Source organism: Leucoraja erinacea, chromosome 7 (assembly GCF_028641065.1).
Source record: "Leucoraja erinacea ecotype New England chromosome 7, Leri_hhj_1, whole genome shotgun sequence".
Lineage (NCBI taxonomy): Eukaryota > Metazoa > Chordata > Chondrichthyes > Rajiformes > Rajidae > Leucoraja > Leucoraja erinaceus.
Window position 1 is genome coordinate 843,849 of NC_073383.1, and position 19,320 is coordinate 863,168.

At 42.8% G+C, this 19,320-nt stretch overlaps 1 protein-coding gene across 1 annotated transcript in view; it reads left to right on the forward strand.

The window, feature by feature from the left end:
- Positions 1 to 15,761: 15,761 nt before the first annotated feature.
- The window catches only part of lcmt2 (leucine carboxyl methyltransferase 2), a 57,722-nt gene continuing 54,163 nt past the window's right edge, over positions 15,762 to 19,320 (forward strand). Inside the window, exon 1 of the mRNA XM_055637633.1 lies at positions 15,762 to 16,037. Within this exon, the coding sequence (XP_055493608.1) occupies positions 15,777 to 16,037 (261 nt within the window). The 5' untranslated portion in view covers positions 15,762 to 15,776. The remainder of the gene's footprint in view (positions 16,038 to 19,320) is intronic.

The following is a 19,320-nucleotide window of genomic DNA, read 5'->3' on the forward strand; positions in this document are numbered from 1 at the left end:
AAAGGAAATACAGAAGGTAATTTACTTGCAGCAAGATCATATACAGCAATATAATAATTAGGTTTTTTTTGGAGGTGATTGGAGGCCAAATATTAGTACTGATCATGTCATAATTTTCTACCCAAATTCAGAATAATGCCATGGGATGTTATAAAGGCTTGGATAGAGTGGATGTGGAGAGGATGTTTCCACTCGTGGGAGAGTCTAGGACTAGAGGTAATAGCCTCAGGGTTAAAGGACGTTCTTTTAAGAAGGAGAAGGAATTTATTTAGTCAGAGGGTGGTGAATCTGTGAAATTCTTTGCCACAGGTGGCTGTGGAGGCAGTCAGTGGATATACTTAAGGCAGAGATAGATAGATTCTTGATTAGTAAGGGTGTCAGAGGTTATGATAGATAGATAGATCCTTTATTGTTGAAAATATGTTGCCTGCAGTCATACACAGAATCAATAAAAACAAAACATACAATAAACACAAATTAAACATCCACCACAGTGAGTTCACCAAGCACATCCTCACTGTGATGGAGGCAAAGTCTTAGTCTTAAGTCTTATGGGGAGAAGGCAGGAGAATGGGGTTAGGAGGGAGAGATAGATCAGCCATGATTGAATGGCAGAGTAGATTTGTTGGGCCTAATGGCCTAATTCTACTCCTATCACTTATGATATCCCTTTTAGAGAGCAGATAGGAATACAATTTAATGCAACCTCAATTTAACATTTGCAACCATGTATTATTTACTCAGCATGCAAGTATGTTATGTTAATTAATATGTATTGGATATTATATTATGATGACTAAGATAACAAGAAACAAAATAATAAATCATCCTTGGGAACATAGTAAAAATGCAAATTAAACAAAAAAGTAATTGAAGTAGAAGCAAAAGAATGAAAAAAAATCCCTGAGGGATGCAGAGACTTCAGTGAAGGAACTGCAGATGCTGGTTTACACTGAAGATAGACACAAAATGTTGGAGTAATTCAGCTGGTCAGGCAGCATCTCTGGATAGAAGCAATGGGTGACGATCTGGGTCGAGACCCTTCTTCAGACTGAGAATCAGGGGAGAGGGAGACAGAGATATGGAAGGTTAAGGTGAAAACGAGACATCAAAGCGGACGAGGTTCAAGGAAAATGTAGACTAGATTATTGTTAGCCAGGGGAAGCTGACAACGAAGCATATAGAGATAAAATGTAATCAGGAAGACACTCAGAATGGTCGGAGAAGTAGGATAAGGGAGGGATGGAGAGTGAGGGAAAGCAAGGTTTACTTGAAGTTAGAGACGTCGATATTCATATCGCTGGGGAGTAAGCTGCCCAAGCAAAATATGAGGTGCTGTTCCTCCAATTTGCAATGGGCCTCATTCGGACTTCAGTGCTGAGAGAGACTAAAGCCAGACAACGTGAATTTTATTCCATTTTAGTTAAAGCAATTTGCAAAATACACAGCATTTATTCAAATATTCAAATATTCAACACAATCAGCAAATATTCCCTTCCTGTCTGGAAAAGTAGAAATGTCCGTCTGGCTGTCATTGTTGTTGCAGAACATTAGCTGTGTAATTAGTCTGATATAAAGGTTAGACTTCTGGAATGAAAATGTGAAATTTTCCCATAGGTAGTTATTTTTTACTTTTTACCTGTTTCATTATTTGGAGAAAGAACTACCTCTACAATCCTGGAAATCTGGTTAGGAAATTAAGTAAACTTATCAGACTCTTCATGAATTGAATCAGGAACCTCACAGACTGGCATTGATTGATAATCTACTGCGTTCATCCTGGCTAGATCCACAAACAGACTGAAATCCAGTCACGGTGTCGAGCATGAGAACAAGTCAGTCTATTTGTTGATGTGGTCTGAGGGCTGCACCATGTGGCCTGGATGAGAAAAGCATGATGTTACTGTTAGAGCCCAAACTGCAATCGATACTCAGTCCTAAACCAATCTCATGTTTGATCAAAATACTCTTGATTTTGTTCCCAAACTAGAAAATTAACACAAATTGAAATGTTTCAAAGGAACTTTTAGGTTTGAAACCCTAGTATTTTGGCTTTGAAATGGTCAAGTCACTCGGCTGTGGTTAATAATCGGGTTACGGTTCAGTTCTTTACTTTAATCACAGGCAATCACAGGAGCAGGTAACTCAACATGCAGACTCCGCATGTATTTAATGAAGAAGGGTCTTGACCCAAAAAGTCACCCATTCCTTTTCTCCAGATGCTGCCTGTCCCGCTGAGTTACTCCAGCATTTTATGTCTATCTTCAGTGTAAACCAGCATCTGCAGTTCCTTCCTACACATGCAGTATCCACACATCCTCCAGGGAACCTTCTGTGCCACATAAAATAAGTTTCCAAGGCAACAATTGCCAGTAGGAACCAAAATCAAAACACAATAACAATACAATTAGTAGTTATATAACATTAACTATAGCAACAATAATAACAATATTACTGCATGTTAAACAACAAAAATGCAATACAATAAACTAAGATTACACCTTTAAGCTCATAAAGGCCAAAGAAATAAACTGTTCAAGGTGATGTAAGATGGGAGGGGGCTTGTATCGAGCAGTGAGGACATGGAGCCAAATGAATTGTTTCTGTGCTGTAGGTCCTATTTAATTAGTATTGAAGGACAAATTATCACGTTCTAAAAGGATCTTCTTCTTCTTGCGTATGGCATGCACAGCCTAAAGTTGTAGGACAACTTGTTCTATTTGATCTTACTCGATTGTGCGCGCCAGGTTGATTGCGTTCGTCGAAACAGGGCGGACCACGTGAAGGTTGCAATCTTCCGCCCCGTTCAAAAAGGATGACGGAACAGAGATAGCCAATTACAGATCCATTGATCATATTTCCATTGCATAAAAATGAACCAGTGATTATTGAAAGTTAACTTGGAGATAGAAAATAAATGAACAGGATCGATTATGTTGTATTAACTTGATGACGACGGTACAACAGTTTGTTTGGTTAACAGGAGTCAGCATTTATTCAGAAGAGTAAGAGTATGTATTAAAAACTTAGCCTAAGGATCTTTAAGGCAGTTCAATTCAAGTGCACCGGATATAGCTTCATCTAGGACACACGTCTGAAGATAGATACAAAATGTTGGTAACTCAGCAGGACAGGCAGCATCTCTGGAAAGAAGGAATGGGTGACATTTCGGGTCGAGACCCTTCTTCAGACTGAGAGTCAGGGGAGAGGGAGACGCACAGATAAGGAAGGGTAAATGAGACTTCAAAAGAGATGAGATCAAGGTAAATGTAGAATAGATCATTGTTAGCTAGGGGAAGGTGACAACGAAGCATACAGTTACAAAAGTTAGTCAGAAGGACAGTCAGACTGGACAGAGAACTTGGAAGGGTGAGGGATGGAGAGAGATGGTAAGCAAGGGTTACTAGAAGTTAGAGGTCAATATTCATACCGCTGGGGTATAAACTACCCAAGCAAAATGTGTGATGCTGTTCCTCCAATTTGCGCTGGGCCTCACTCTGACAATGGAGGAGGCCCAGGGCAGAAAGGTCAGTGTGGGAATGGGAGTTAAAGTGTTTAGCAACCGGTCGGCAAACGTCTGAACTTTGTTTAACATGATACTAAACAATATTCCTCTTTTCTTCAGTCACGTTTGACTGAAAGTAATGTAAGTTTCCAAGTACTGTTAAGACAGAAACAAGAGCGGAGGGTGAGGACGTGTGACTAAATTTCATTATTTGGATCAAAAGTATGTTTTCTCAAAAGTCCAAGTCCCTTGATTTACCTAAACAAGGAAAAATGTACCGAAGCACTTGACAGGTGCATCATCAAATTGAAAAGGCATGCCACAGAAAGATTTGCTTTTGCAGACATCATGAAACTTGGTCAGAGGTGGACTTTAAGCAGGATTTTATAGGGGAGTAATAGTTTAGTGATAGTGTGGGTGGGGCGTGGGAGAAGGGTTGCAGGGAAAGGTTGATTAATTCCAAATCTTAGAGTCTTAACCTTTGTAAGCACATCTACCAATGGCAGAGCAATTAAAATGAACAATACTCAAGAGGCCACAATTGGAAGAACACAGATATCTCAGAGGATTATTGGGCTGGAGGAGATTATAGAGTTAGTAATGGGGAAGATTATTGAAGGATTTGAAAACAAGAATTAGATTTTTTAAATCAAGGTGCAATTTGACCAGGAATCAGTGTAGGGTTTGCAGAGATTACAGAGATAGAAAGGCCAAGGCCACGGGAGGGTTTAAATTCTACTGTATTCTTGGCTAATAACTTTAACACAGAATTCCAAGACAGAAGGAGACATTGCAAGTAATGAGGTTCATGTTCTTCGAAGAAAACTGATGAAATAGTCTTAAGTCTGACTTTAGCTGATTGAATACATCTGGTGGAAACCCTCAGGACTATAAAAAGTCCACAGAATTATAAAATGTGTCTTTACGTTTCCATGCAGAAACCTCATGACAAATAATGATAAAATGATTCAATATTCATGCATATATAAGATTTTGTCATTCCTCCTCCCAGTTTTCATGCAAGCTTAAAAGCATGTTCCAAATCCCTCTATTGTTCTAACCAGTAACAAGTAGGGCGGGCAGCTTGAGAATTAGGAGCTATTGGAGCTCAGTCTGAAGAAGGGTCTCGACCCAAGACATCACCTATCCTCAGTCTGAAGAAGGGTCTCGACCCAAAACATCACCTATCCTCAGCCTGAAGAAGGGTCTCGGCCCGAAACGTCACCTATTCTTTTTCTTCAGAGATGCTGTCTGACACGCTGAGTTACTACAGCTTTTTGTGTCTAACTTCAAGCTATTGGAGTTAACCCCCGAGATAATTAGTGGCAGAGGCTTCTCAGGGTGTGCTCATTAGGTTCAAGAACCAGTTCCTATCAATCCTGAGACATTTGGTTTATGCTGAAACCGGGCCTGATAATGATGAAATTGCAGAGAAGTATGGACTCAGCCCAGCCCGTTATGCAAACCAGTCTTCCTGCAATTAACTCTATCAACACTTCCCACTACCTCAAGAAAAAAGCAAACATAATCAAGGACCACTCACACCTTGGTCATTCCTTCTTTTCTCCTTTCATGTCATTAGAAACGGGAATAGTGCAGGAGGATTGGCGTACTGCGCATGTTGTTCCATTGTTTAAAAAGGGGTCTAAGAGTAAACCTAGCAATTATAGACCTGTTAGTTTGACGTCAGTGGTGGGCAAATTAATGGAAAGAATACTTAGAGATAATATATATAAGCATCTGGATAAACAGGGTCTGATTAGGAACAGTCAACATGGATTTGTGCCTGGAAGGTCATGTTTAACTAATCTTCTTGAATTTTTTGAAGATGTTACTCGGGAAATTGATGAGGGTAAAGCAGTGGATGTTGTGTATATGGACTTCAGTAAGGCCTTTGACAAGGTTCCTCATGGAAGGTTGGTTAAGAAGGTGCAATGGTTGGGTATTAATGGTGGAGTTGCAAGATGGATTCAACAGTGGCTGAATGGGAGATGCCAGAGAGTAATGGTGGATGGTGGTTTGTCAGGTTGGAGGCCAGTGACGAGTGGGGTGCCACAGGGATCTGTGTTGGGTCCACTGTTGTTTGTCATGTACATCAATGATCTGGATGATGGTGTGGTAAATTCGATTAGTAAGTATGCAGATGATACTAAGATAGGTGGGGTTGCGGGTAATGAAGTAGAGTTTCAAAGTCTACAGAGAGATTTATGCCAGTTGGAAGAGTGGGCTGAAAGATGGCAGATGGAGTTTAATGCTGATAAGTGTGAGGTGCTACATCTTGGCAAGACAAATCAAAATAGGACGTACATGGTAAATGGTAGGGAATTGAAGGATGTAGGTGAACAGAGGGATCTGGGAATAACTGTGCACAGTTCCCTGAAAGTGGAATCTCATGTAGATAGGGTGGTAAAGAAAGCTTTTGGTGTGCTGGCCTTTATAAATCAGAGCATTGAGTATAGAAGTTGGGATGTAATGTTAAAATTGTACAAGGCATTGGTGAGGCCAATTCTGGAGTATGGTGTACAATTTTGGTCGCCTAATTATAGGAAGGATGTCAACAAAATAGAGAGAGTACAGAGGAGATTTACTAGAATGTTGCCTGGGTTTCAGCAACTAAGTTACAGAGAAAGGTTGAACAAGTTAGGGCTTTATTCTTTGGAGCGCAGAAGGTTAAGGGGGGACTTGATAGAGGTTTTTAAAATGATGAGAGGGATAGACAGAGTTGACGTGGAAAAGCTTTTCCCACTGAGAGTAGGGAAGAGTGGAGAGCATAAAGTTCCTCGGTGTGCAGATAACGGACAGCCTCACCTGGTCCAGGAACACCACTGGGACCGTCAAACGGGCCCATCAGCGACTGCACTTCCTGAGGAAACTAAAACAGGCCTCACTCCCCACCAACATCCTCAGGACTTTCTACAGGGGCACGGTGGAGTCTGTACTCACGTACTGCATAAATACGTGGTACTGCACCTGCAACTGCTCGGACAGGAAGGCTCTGCAGAGGGTAGTGAGGGGAGCAGAGAGGATCATTGGCGTCTCCCTACCCTCGGTACAAGAACTGTTCCAGAGCCGCTGTCTGAAGAAAGCACAGAGAATTGCCAAGGACAAACTGCACCCCCTCCACATACACCTGGATCTCTTGCCATCAGGCAAGAGATATCGAAGCATCAAAGCCCGGACTACGAGGCTGCTAAACAGCTTCCTACCACAGGCTGTGAGGCTGCTAAACAGTCACTCTGCACTCACAGTCACTTGACTTGACTCTGCGGCTGGCACGGACACTTTAATAACTGGCACTGGCCACTCAAATCAGCGGCCCCGGACATTTTTTATGATTGGTTTACTGTATTTTAACATTGTGTTTTTTACCTGCTTTTAACTATTTATACTGTTCCATCAGGGACTGGATTGTTTTTTTTAGTGTTATTATGTGAGAAGTGTTTTTAAATTTCATGTGCGAGGCTCCGCTATTTACTGGGAAACGTCTTTTCATTTTGCACTGTACTTGTTGCTTGCAAGATGACAATAAAGGTTGATTGATTGATTGATTGATTGATTGATTGATTGATTGATTGATTGATTCAAACAAGGGGACATGACATGAGAATTAAGGGACTGAAGTTTAGGGGTAACATGAGGGGGAACTTCTTTACTCAGAGAGTGGTAGCTGTGTGGAATGAGCTTCCAGTGAAGGTGGTGGAGGCAGGTTCATTTTTATCATTTAAAAATAAATTGGATAGTTATATGGATGGGAAGGGAATGGAGGGTTATGGTCTGAATGCAGGTATATGGGACTAGGGGAGATTATGTGTTCGGCACGGACTAGAAGGGTCGAGATGGCCTGTTTCCGTGCTGTAATTGGTATATGGTTATATGGTTATATGTCCAGCAAAAGATACAAAAGCTTTAAAGCGCATTCTACTGGATTTAAGAACAGCTTCTTCCCCAATGTTAAGCCTCTTGAATGGACCTCTCATCATCTAAAGATGCAGTTCTGATTTCCCACTGCAGATTTTGTACTTTTTTCATCTGCACTTTCTCTGTAGCTATTACGCTATATTCTGCAATCTGTTTCCTTTCCCTTTTTCCACAATCTTGTGTACATGTGTTTGGTTTATTTTACCTGAACAGCACAGAAAGCAAAGTGTTGCACTGTATCTTGGTAACATGACAATAATTAACCAATACCACTATCTACCCCAAGCTCTCTAGAGAAATAAGTGAACAAGAACATAAACATAATGTTTGCGGTTATCAGTTCGGATTAATATGAACAAATAAGAGTGGCTGCACAATATCCCAACATTGGACTTCATTACTGAAAAGAGGCTAAATGACTAAATACATCTATTAACCTGTATGCTATTACACACACCTGTGGCTCTTGGCACACTTGCTGAACAATTACTTGAGTGGCAACTCTGTTTTAAATCAACAAGAAGACAGCAAGTGCTAATCCCTGTAGTGACCCACATGAATGCAACTCCCATTCATAATCTAGTTGAAAAATCTGCCTGAACCCTCATAGCCTCTTTGGGTGAAATAGCAATTACATGGAAGATTGAGTGATATACAGCCAACAGGATTAAAACAGGGAAAACACATGGATTTCATGTATGGCTCATGATTTAGCATTTGGGAGCAATGCCTTACAGAAAGGGATGGATGTCAGGAATTTGGATGATGAGACTAATGTCTTCCTTGTGATTTTTTTGGAGTTAACTTTATTAATCTCGACTTCCAGTGCTGTCATAAGGTCATAGGTGAATGGGGTAGAATTAGGCCATTCGGCCCATCAAGTCTACTCCGACATTCAATCATGGCTGATCTATCTCTCCTTCCTAACCCCATTCTTCTGCCTTCTCCCCATAATCTCTGACACCTGTACTAATCAAAAAGCTATCTATCTCTGTCTTAAAAATATCCCCACTGACTTGGCCTCCACAGCCTCCCATGGCAAAGAATTCCACAGATTCACTACCCTCTGACTAAAGAAACTTTTCCTCATCTCCTTCCTAAAAGAACATCCTTTAATTCTAAGGCTATGACCTCTAGCCCTAGACTCTCCCACTATTGGAAACATCCTCTCCACATCCACTCTATCCAAGCCTTTCACTATTCTGTATGTTTCAATGAGGTCCCCTTTCATTCTTATAAACTCCAGTGAGTACAGGCCCAGTGCCTTCAAAAGCTCATCATAGGTTAACCCACTCATTCCTGGGATCAACCTCCTCTGTAAACCCCCTCTGGACCCTCTCCAGAGCCAGCACATCCTTCCTCAGATATGGAGCCCAAAATTGCTCACAATATTCCAAATGCAGCCTTACCAGCACCTTATAGAGCCTCAACATTACATCCCTGTTTCTGTATACAAGCCCTCTTGAAATAAATGCTAGCATTGAGTTTGTTTTCTTTAGTACCGATTTGACGCAGATTAACTTTTTGGGAATCCAGCACCAGCACTCTCAAGTCCATTTACACCTCCGATTTCTGGAATTTCTCCCCATTTAGAAAATAGTCTATGCCTTTATTCCAATGACCAAAATGCAAAACTCCACACTTTGCTACACTATATTCCATCTGCCACCTCTGCCCACTCTCCCAACCTGTCTAAGTCCTTCTGCAGAGTCCCTGCTTTCTCTACACTACCTGCTCTTCCACCTATTTTAGTTTCATCCCCAAATTTGGCCACAAAGCCTTCAATCTCCTGGTCTTCTTCTTCTTCTTGCGTATGGTGTGCACAGCCTGAAGTTGTAGGTCAACATGTTCTATTTGATCTATTTATTTGTGCGTCGGGTTGATTGCATTAGTCGAAACAGGGTGGACCACGTGAAGGTTGCAATCTCCCACCCCAATCTCCTGGTTCTATTCATTAATATACAATGGGAAGAGTAGCGGCCCCAGCACTGACCCCTGCAGAACTTCGCTAGTCACTGGCAGCGAACCAGAAAAATGCTCCCTTTATTCCCATTCTTTCTCTTCTGCCATCCAGCCAACCTGCTATCCATGCTAGTATCTGCCCTTTGATACTGTGGGCCCTCATCTTCCTCAGCAGCCTCACTTGTGGCACCTTATCAAATACTTTCTGAAAACATCTACTGACTCCTTTGTCTCTCTTAAAACTGCTTAGAAATTGCATTTATATGTTACAAATTAAGGTGCTATATAAAGTTTATCTGAAGATGTGATTTATTCATCCAGGTTTTATGGTATTTTTATCCAATGCATTTTTAAGCAACCTTTTTAACTATGGCTAGATGATGTACTCTCAGAAGTTGATTTGCCTTTTAGATTGAAATTCATTTCCCCAGAGTCTGGCAAGGTTGACTAGTATGCATCTTAATGTGGTATAAAAGACAAAGCAACAGGGTATGATTTAAATGTCACAGATTGTAGCAATTAATGGGCCACTTGCTCGCTACACTCCACTTTTGGTATTGTTCCTTTATAGCAAGGAACCAACAGGGGATCCACATAATTAAATATGTCAAAGACAGCGATGGCATTTCTTCACTAAAGTAAATCAAGGTTAAAATGTGATATTTTCCTCAGAGTATTATAGGAATTCATGCAGCTTTGGTATCACAAACAGCCAAAATGAATCTGCCTGAAACACCAGCCTGAAACATGTGTGCTTCAGTAAATGTAATGGAAAACAATCTTTGCAGGAATTATATACTTCTAAATTTTTGTTTTAATCTTTAACCTTGATTAATTTCAATATGATCATGTAACTAACAACATATTCATGGTCACACATAGAAAAGGTTCTTTCATAGCCTGACAATATCCTTTCAATATTAGAAATAGACCATGCACAGTTTACTGCCCTCGCTATTCTGTACAGAACCATGGCATCGTCATGGAGATTCCAAACAACCTAACCAAAGTCACACATGGTCTGTTACCATTACCTATCCATTTGCACTGGAGTAGCACTTGTGGATGTCTCTCTTCCTAACATGCATAGGATCACTGGAGTATCCTAGGAATCTATCCTTGATCTCTTTGCCTACACATTACAACCACACGACATTAACTGCTGATAAAAGGTCAGATTCCTTATGTGTATTTGCACTAACCAGCTCTCCATCTATCTATATACTATTAAAATACTCATCTGTATGTAAATTACGTGCATGTCAGGTCTGTATGTGTTTTACTCCTAAAAGTGCTCCTGCAGTTCTGCTTACAATCATCGGGGTATTTTCTTACAGGTACATGTATTTCATCATTAATTTAATAAGTTCACAAGTCATTGTGTCAAATCGACTCTCCAAGCAATTGTCCTTCCTCAAATTAAGATCAAAAAATCCAATCGGTCAGATCCCTTTCTGCTAATGGGTCCTGTGTCCTGTCTGAAAGTCCACCTCACCAAACAAAATATAAAGTCACACATGGTCTGTTACCATTACCTATCCATTTGCACTGGAGTAGCACTTGTGGATGTCTCTCTTCCTAACATGCATAGGATCACTGGAGTATCCTAGGAATCTATCCTTGATCTCTTTGCCTACACATTACAACCACACGACATTAACTGCTGATAAAAGGTCAGATTCCTTATGTGTATTTGCACTAACCAGCTCTCCATCTATCTATATACTATTAAAATACTCATCTTGTATGTATGTATACGTGCGTGTGTGTGTCTGTATGTGTTTTTCTACCTTCATCAAAATGCCACGCGGTAGCGCTTACATTTTTACATATTCTGACACATTTTTCCCCTCCACACAATAATCAGGTTCATTTAAGATTTCATGTTATATTTCACAAGTCATTGACGATTCAAGTTTTTAAAAAAAGGCAAAAAATGGTTCTCACACACAACCTTTTTCCAGGAGTTTCCACTGATGATGTCACAATGCCACTCACAGTGTACCAATCTCAAGCTGCCGAGTGCCACAATGACATCACAATGGGATGTTGCCAAAGGTTACCACAGCTCTCACATGCAGCCTTTTTTCCAGGAGCTTCCAGTGATGATAATCACAATGGGCTCTCAAGCTGCCGAGTGTCACACCCCCCCACCCACTCCTCCCCTCCCTAGTTATTCACACCCCCGCACCCGCCCCGGGTTATTCTCAACCCTCCTGCCCGGATTAATCATGATTGAAGTTTAAAAAAAGGCAAAACCACCAGATAAAACACCAGCTTCCAGGGATGTTGCAATGCCACCCCCCCCCCCCCCCCAATGCCCCCCCCCCCCCCCCCCCCCCCCCCCCCCCCCCCCCCCCCCCCCCACCCATGATACAGTGAAACAGATTATTCAACCACCTTCCAGTGACGTCAGGTGGAGGGCCTCATTTCAGTGGATTAGGCAGCATCTCTGGAGAACATGGATAGATGACATTTCAGATTCTGACACTATTTCTGACTATCGATGTTCTCCGGAGCTGCTGCCTAACTCTCTGGGTTACTCCAGCACTTTGTCTTTTTTTGTAAATCAGCATCTGCAGGTCCTTGTATCTTCATCTCCACTATCTCCCGCGACCCTTCAGTAGTCTTTGTAATCTCAACTGTCCAAAACCCAGTTTTGGATGAGTTATAGTCAAAGCTTGGGAAAATCAAAATACGAATCTTTAGTTCCACTCTCTTTCTGTTCCCCTGCTTGGCTACTTCCCATTATTTAAAAAAATATGTTTACAATCATGTATCCAACGATGAATATGAGACTTTCAGGAGGGAACTACAGATGCTAATTTACACCAAAGATAGACACAAAATACTGGAGCATCTCAGCAGGACAGGCAGCATCTCACAAGGGAAGGAATGGGTGACCTTTAGTTTACAGTTTAGTTTACTGTCACGTACAGAGGTACAGTGAAAAGCTTTTGTTGTGTGCTATCCAGTTAGTCAGAAGACAATACATAATTACAATCAAGCCATTTACAGTGTATAGACACGAGGTAAAGTCAGCAAAGTCCGAGCAAGCATAATCTGAGGTCACCAAAGAGGTAGATAGTAGTTCAGCACTGCTCTCTCATTGGATCAAGACCCTTCTTCAGAAGTATCTACGCAGGTCATTGAGAGATCAGATAAAATATATGATTTTTAAAGAAAAAAAAATGTAGCACAGCCCAGAGCAAGGGGATGTAGTTTCAAAATAAGGGATCACCCATTTAGCATCACCATTAATAAAGATGAGGAATTTCTTTGCTCGGAGGTTGTGAATCTTTTGAATTCTCTACCCGAGAGAGTCGTGGATGCTGAATCATATTTAAAGCTTAGTTAGATTAAAAAAACCAGAAAATGCTAGAAATGCACAGAACGTCAGGATGCATCTGTGGGAAGAGAAACTAAGTAAAAATTTCAGGTTGGAGACCCTTCGTCAGAACTCTAAAACCTGAAAACACGACTCTGTTCCTGTTCCCACAGATGCAGCCTAACCCGTTGAATATCCCCACCATTTCCTATTTTGTTTTCTAGTATTCATAGAAACATAGAACATAGAAAGTAGGTGCAGGTGGAGGCCATTCGGCCCTTCGAGCCAGCACCGCCATTTCAAAATGATCGCGGACAATCATCCAGAATCAGTACACCGTTCCTGCTTTCTCCCCATATCCCTTGATTTTGTTAGCCCTGAGAGCTATATCTAGCTCTCTCTTGAATACCTCCAGTGAATTGACCTCCACTCCCTTCTGTGACAGAGAATTCCACAGATTCACAAGTCTCTGGCTGAAAAACGTTTTTCCTCATCTCAGTTCTAAATGGCCTAAGATACCCTCTCATCCTAAATTCCAGTGAATACAAGCCCAGTCGATCCATTCTTTCATCATATGCCAGTCCCGCCATCCCAAGAATTAACCTGGTGAACCTACGTTGCACTCCCTCAATAGTAAGAATGTCCTTCCTCAAATTAGGAGATCAAAACTGCACATTACTCCAGGTGTGGTCTCACCAGGGCCCTGTTCAACTCCTTGCTCCTATACTCAAATCCTCTCGCTACGAAGGCTAACATGCCATTTGGTTTCTTCACTGCCTGCTATACCTGCATGCTTACTTTCAGTGACCGATGTACAAGAACACCCAAATCTCTTTGCACCTCCCCTTTTCCCACTCTGACACGATTCAGATAATAATCTGCCTTCTTGTTCTTGTCACCAAATTGCACCTGCCATGCATCTGCCCACTCACCAAACTTTTGGCATTTCTGTGCATTTCAGACTTTTGTTCTCCCTGCGAAGCCCATGGCTATGTGGAATATGGGGTGGGCAGCGCTGACGTTAACATCGCGGAGTCCTGGGATCTTTTGCCGAGGGTCACCAGTGCTGGAGCTCCGCCCAACTCAGCCTGTGGACTTCGGAAACCGCGGTCTCTGGTAGGAAGCGGCCGATTCGGAAACTCCAAACCGCGAGTGTGTTCTGATCCGTTCCAACGCCGGAGTATCGATCATCCCGGCGAGAGGGCCTGAACATCGGGCCGTCTGTAGCGGTGACTGCGGAGGGTTCAAGGCCCGACCATGAATGAACAAAGAGGCAGATGACTGAACTTTATTGCCTTCCATCACAGTGGGAAACGTTGATTCCGCTGTGGGGGATGTTTATCTTAAACTATCGTGTATTGTGTTCTTTTTATTCGTATGCTGTATGGTAACTCAAAAATCACTGTACCAATTGGTGGCATGTGATAATAAACTTGAACTCGACAGATCAAAGATGGACAGGAAAAAAGACAGTAGACCGATCAAAGCAGACGCTGGTCAAGGAATAGATAGACACAAAAAGCTGGGGTAACTCTGCGGGACGGGCGGCATCTCTGGAGAGAAGGAATGGGTGATGTTTCGAGTCGAGACCTTTCTTCAGACTGAGAGTAGGTATGTTACAAAACCTACCTGAATCGTGGCTGAGCATCTGCCCTACCCCATGTGCGTGATTTTGGCGCTGTTTGGAGGGGGCGGGTTTAAAACGCGATTTTTACTAGGCTGTTCCAATCGAAAATGTTCAGCCTAGTAAATCATTAACGGAAAATCGCTGAAAGACCCCGTCGCAAAAGGTATTATTAGTTTTTATGGCCTTGTATAATATTTATAGTAGTTTAAAAATCACTCTCTCAACTCGCAACCTCTCGCAGCCCCAGGGTTTTATAAAGCAAACAATTAAAGGTATGTACCTTATTTTTACATTAAATGGGGCTTGTATATAACCCTGTATATAAAGTTTTCTATAGCGAGTTGTTCATTTTGGGCTCTTTATATCCCGCAGTATTTTTCTGGGCATTTGAGGGCACAAATCCAGCGCAATGTGAACGTTCTAAACCAGCGCGTTCACAGGAACCCACTAGAAAGCCGATTTAAATTGACTTTAATTTACAGCAATTGAACACTAAATTCCTTCCATTTGGCCTATAAATTGATGTAAATGAGATTTAAAAATCATGTTTTATTGTGAATTATTTGTGAATATTATTTGGCCACTTGGGCTATTTAAAAATGTTAATCATTTATTAAGAAATGGATAGATGTTTAGATCTAGTAATTGGAAGTTTGAAATTAGCTACAATTGGGTAACTAACTAATTATATGCTTTAATTTCAGGTCATCCAAGTAAGATTATTTTATATTTGTTTCAGAATGCTTCAATCTATGATAACTGAAAATTTCATTCAGTTCTCTTAATTTTTAAGGTTATGGGTTTTTGACTGTCCACGATCACAGCTTTTTTGTTATGTCCATAGAAAATCAATAGGGAACAAGATGCTAATTTCCGAGTAAGAAAATGCCCATAACTTTTTTATTACTTGAGATATGAAAGTGAATTAGGTGTCAAATTAAACTTATTGTTATGCTTTATCTGATGGGATAAATTGCAGACTTGATTTTTTAAATCTCAAAATTTTGTAACATTGCTACTGAGAGGATGAGGAGAGAGGGAGAGTAAAGATACAGACGGTGATGGAGAGAGAGATATAGACGGCGACTCACTTTGTATGTTTCTCCGTTAAAAGTGTGCACAGAAACACAATTACACAACAGTGACAAATATACTATTAGCGTAGCTCCGTGCTTGGAACAAGCTGCGAGTGTAGTGAACCCGAGCATCTTGCAGCGTCTACACCGCCGCCCACAAGGCGTTGCCGGGGCAACCGACCGACCGACCGTCTCCCCGCAGCCCGGCTCACCACCACTGCGCAGGCGCGGGGCTCGCGGGACAATGCGCACGCGCCGACCCCTCGGCCGGCCGGTGTCTCTCCTATCAGTGCGCGTGCGCTAACCTCTTTGGCGTTTTCCCTTATCAACGCGCATGCGCGGGTTCCGCGGTAAGAGCCCATGCGCTGCGATTATTATCCCTGTTTGTTATCAGTGCGCAGGCGCGGAATTTTACGGTCAGTGCGCATGTGCCGACCCCTCGGTCGGTCGCTGCCTCCTGGCAGTGCGCAGGCGCGGAGCGGAGCGGCGGCGGTCACGGTGATGGGTGAAGATGGCGGCGGCGGCGGCTCCAGCTCCAGCAGCAGCAGCAGCAGCAGCGGTCCCAGCACCGCACACGGGGGGTGCAGGAGGAGGAGGAGACAGGCCGGGAAAGATGCAGCTGTGAGTGATGGCAGTGACTGTCCGCGATGCACGACAACTCCTTCACCTGACTCCTTCAGGAGCAGAATTAGTCCGTTCGGCCCATCCAGTCTACCCCACCATTCAATCATGCCTGATTTATCTCTCCATCTCAACCTCATTCTCCATCCATAGCCCCTGACACCCGCACTAATCAGGAATCTGTCAATCCACGCCTTAAGTATATCCATTGGCTCGGCCTCCACAGCCTTCTGTGAATGAATGAATGAATGAATGCTTTATTGTCACTGTGATATTCTTTGTTTTGAATACCCTAGGTATTCAAAGGGTAGCCACATAAAGGACGCTGGCAATGTTACAAAGTATCCAATGCCAGGTCCTCCCTTGTCCCCCCCTCATGGTGGTTCCCCCACGCCAGGCAATGAATTCCACAGACGCACCACCGGCAGACAATGTTCTGTGGGAGGAGGAGCAGGGATGGCTGGATGAGGGGAGGGGGGAGAAGGAAGAAAGGGGAAGGAAGGAAGGGGGGGTGGTGCAGCGCAGTCACAGTGATAATGCAGAGAGGTTTTATTGAAAGTTGCGTTGATCCCGCCGAGTCCATGGATGACCTTTGATCATTCATTCACACAAGTTCTGTTATCCCACTTTCTCGTCCACCCCCGATACACTATGGGCAATTTACAAATGCTAATTGACTTCCAAACCCACACGCGGTTAGGATGTGAGATGAAACCGGAGAAAACCCACATGGTCACAGGGAGAACATGCAAACTCTTCATAGGCAGCACCTGAGGTCAGGATCGAACCCGGGTCTCTGTCACTATGAAGCATTGCACACTCTGCTGCCCCAAGGTTAAAGACCTTTCCGCTGATTACAGAATGGAACGTGTTGACTGGAATGCAGTGTGGAAACATGCCCTTCATCCCAACTCACCCACACTGGCCAACAACGTCCCAGCTGCCCTAGTTCCATGCCTGCGTTTGGTCCATATCCCTCCAAACCTGTCCTATCCCTGTACCTGTCCAATTGTTTCTTAAACGATGGGATATTCCCAGCCTCAAATATCTCCTCTGGCAACTTGTTCCATACACCCACCATCCTTTGTGTGAAATGTTACCCCTCGCATTCCTATTAAATATTCTCCCCTTCACCTTGAACCGATGTTCTCTGATCCTCGATTCCTCTACTCTGGGCAAAAGACTCTGTGCATCTGCCTGATCTATTCCTCTCATGATTTTGTACACCTCTACAAGATCCTCCTGCACACCATGGAATAGAGACTCAGCCTACTCAACCTCTCCCCATAGCTTACACCCTCTAGTCTTGGCAACATCCTTGTAAATCTTTTCTAAAGCCTTTCAAGCTTGACAATATCTTTCCTATAACATAGGACCCAGAAATGAACACAATATTCTAAATGCGGTCTCATCAACGTCTTATACAACTGCAACATGACCCAACTTCTATACTCAGTACTCTGACTGATGAAGGCCAAAGTGCCAAAAGCCTTTTGACCAGCTTATGTACCTGCAACTCGACCTTCAAGGAACCATGCACCTGTACTCCTAGATCCTTCTGCTCTACAACACTACCCAGAGGCCTACCATTTACTGTGTAGGTCCTGCCCTTGTTCGACATCCCAAAATACAACACCTCACACTTTCCTGTATTAAATTCCTTCAACCATTGTTCCGTCCTCTGGCCAATCGATCCAGATCCTGCTGCAATCTTTCACAACCATTTTCACTATCTGCAAAACCACTAACTTTTGTAGCATCAGCAAACTTGCTAATCTTGCCCTGTATGTTCTCATCCAAATCATTGATGTAGATGACAAACAGTAACGGGCCCAGCACCAAACGCTGAGGCACATCACTAGTCACAGGCATCCAGTCTGAGAAGCACCCTTCCAACATTACCCTCTGCTTCCTTACATTGGGCCAATTTGCTATCCATTCAGCCAACTCTCCTTGGATCCCATGCGATCTAACCTTCCAGAGCAGCCTACCATGCAGAACCTTGTCGAACGCCTTACTGAAGTCCATGTACACAACATCTACAGCTCTGCCCTCATCAACCTTTTTGGTCACGTCTTCAAAAAAATCAATCAGATTTGTGAGACACGACCTCCCACGTACAAAACCATGCTGACTATCCTTAATCTGCCCTTGCCCATCCAAATGCCTGTATAACCTATCCCTCAGAATACTCTCCAGTAATTTATCAACTACAGATGTTAAGCTCACCGGCCTATAGTTCCCAGCCATTTTCCCTGCAGCCCTCCTTGAAAGGAGGTGCAACATTTGCCACCCTCCAGTCTTCCGGCACCTCTCCTGTATTTAAGGACAACTCATAAATTTAAATCAGGGCTCCCGCAATTTCTTCTCTAGTTTCCCACAATGTCATTGGATGTATCTGATCAAGCCCTGGAGATTTGTCTACCTTCAAACATGACAGTACCTTCAGTACTTCTTCGACGGTAGCCCTGACTGCTCTCAAGACACTTCCAGTGACTTGCTCCAATTTTCTCCGTCCTACTGTCTTTCTCCTCAGTAAATACAGAGGAGAAATATTAATTGAGGACCTTGCCCATCTCCTGTGGCTCCACAAAGAGGTGACCGCTTTGATTCCTGAGAGGTCCCACTCTCTCTCTAGTTACCCTTTTCCCTCTTAAGTATTTATAAAGTCTTTTGGGATTGTCCTTAATGCTACCCACCAGAGCTATCTCCTGGCCCCTTTTTGCCCGTCTGATTTCCTTTTTTAGTTTACTCCTTAGTTCTCGAAACTCATCCAGGGATGCACTTGATCCCAGCTGCCTTTACCTGTCCCATGCATCCTTCTTGTTTTTGACTAACGTCTCAACTTCCCTCGTCAGCCAAACTTCCTTACATTTGCCTGCTTTGCCTTTCACTCTAACGGGGACGCACACATCCTGAGCTCTCTTCCCATTCTTCTGAGATCAGAAAGACAAATTTCTCTACATATTATATTTTCACCATCCCAATAGTCTTTTCCTTGATATTAAGGGAGGTGAGGGACCTCGGGAAATGAAAGTAAATGGTGTGGAGGTAGGTGGTCAGCCATTATTCAAATGAATGGGAAGGCAGGCTTGAGATGCCCATTTCTTTTGTGTTTGGACATCTCTGTTTAACATCTCATGTGAAAGATACGTTTCTGAATGTTACAACACTCTTCTAGCACTACCCTACATTGTTCCCTTGGGTTATGTGCTCCAGTCTCTGTCAAGGATTTTGAATCATGATTTAGATTGCATTGCATTGAAGAAAATAGTGGTTTATT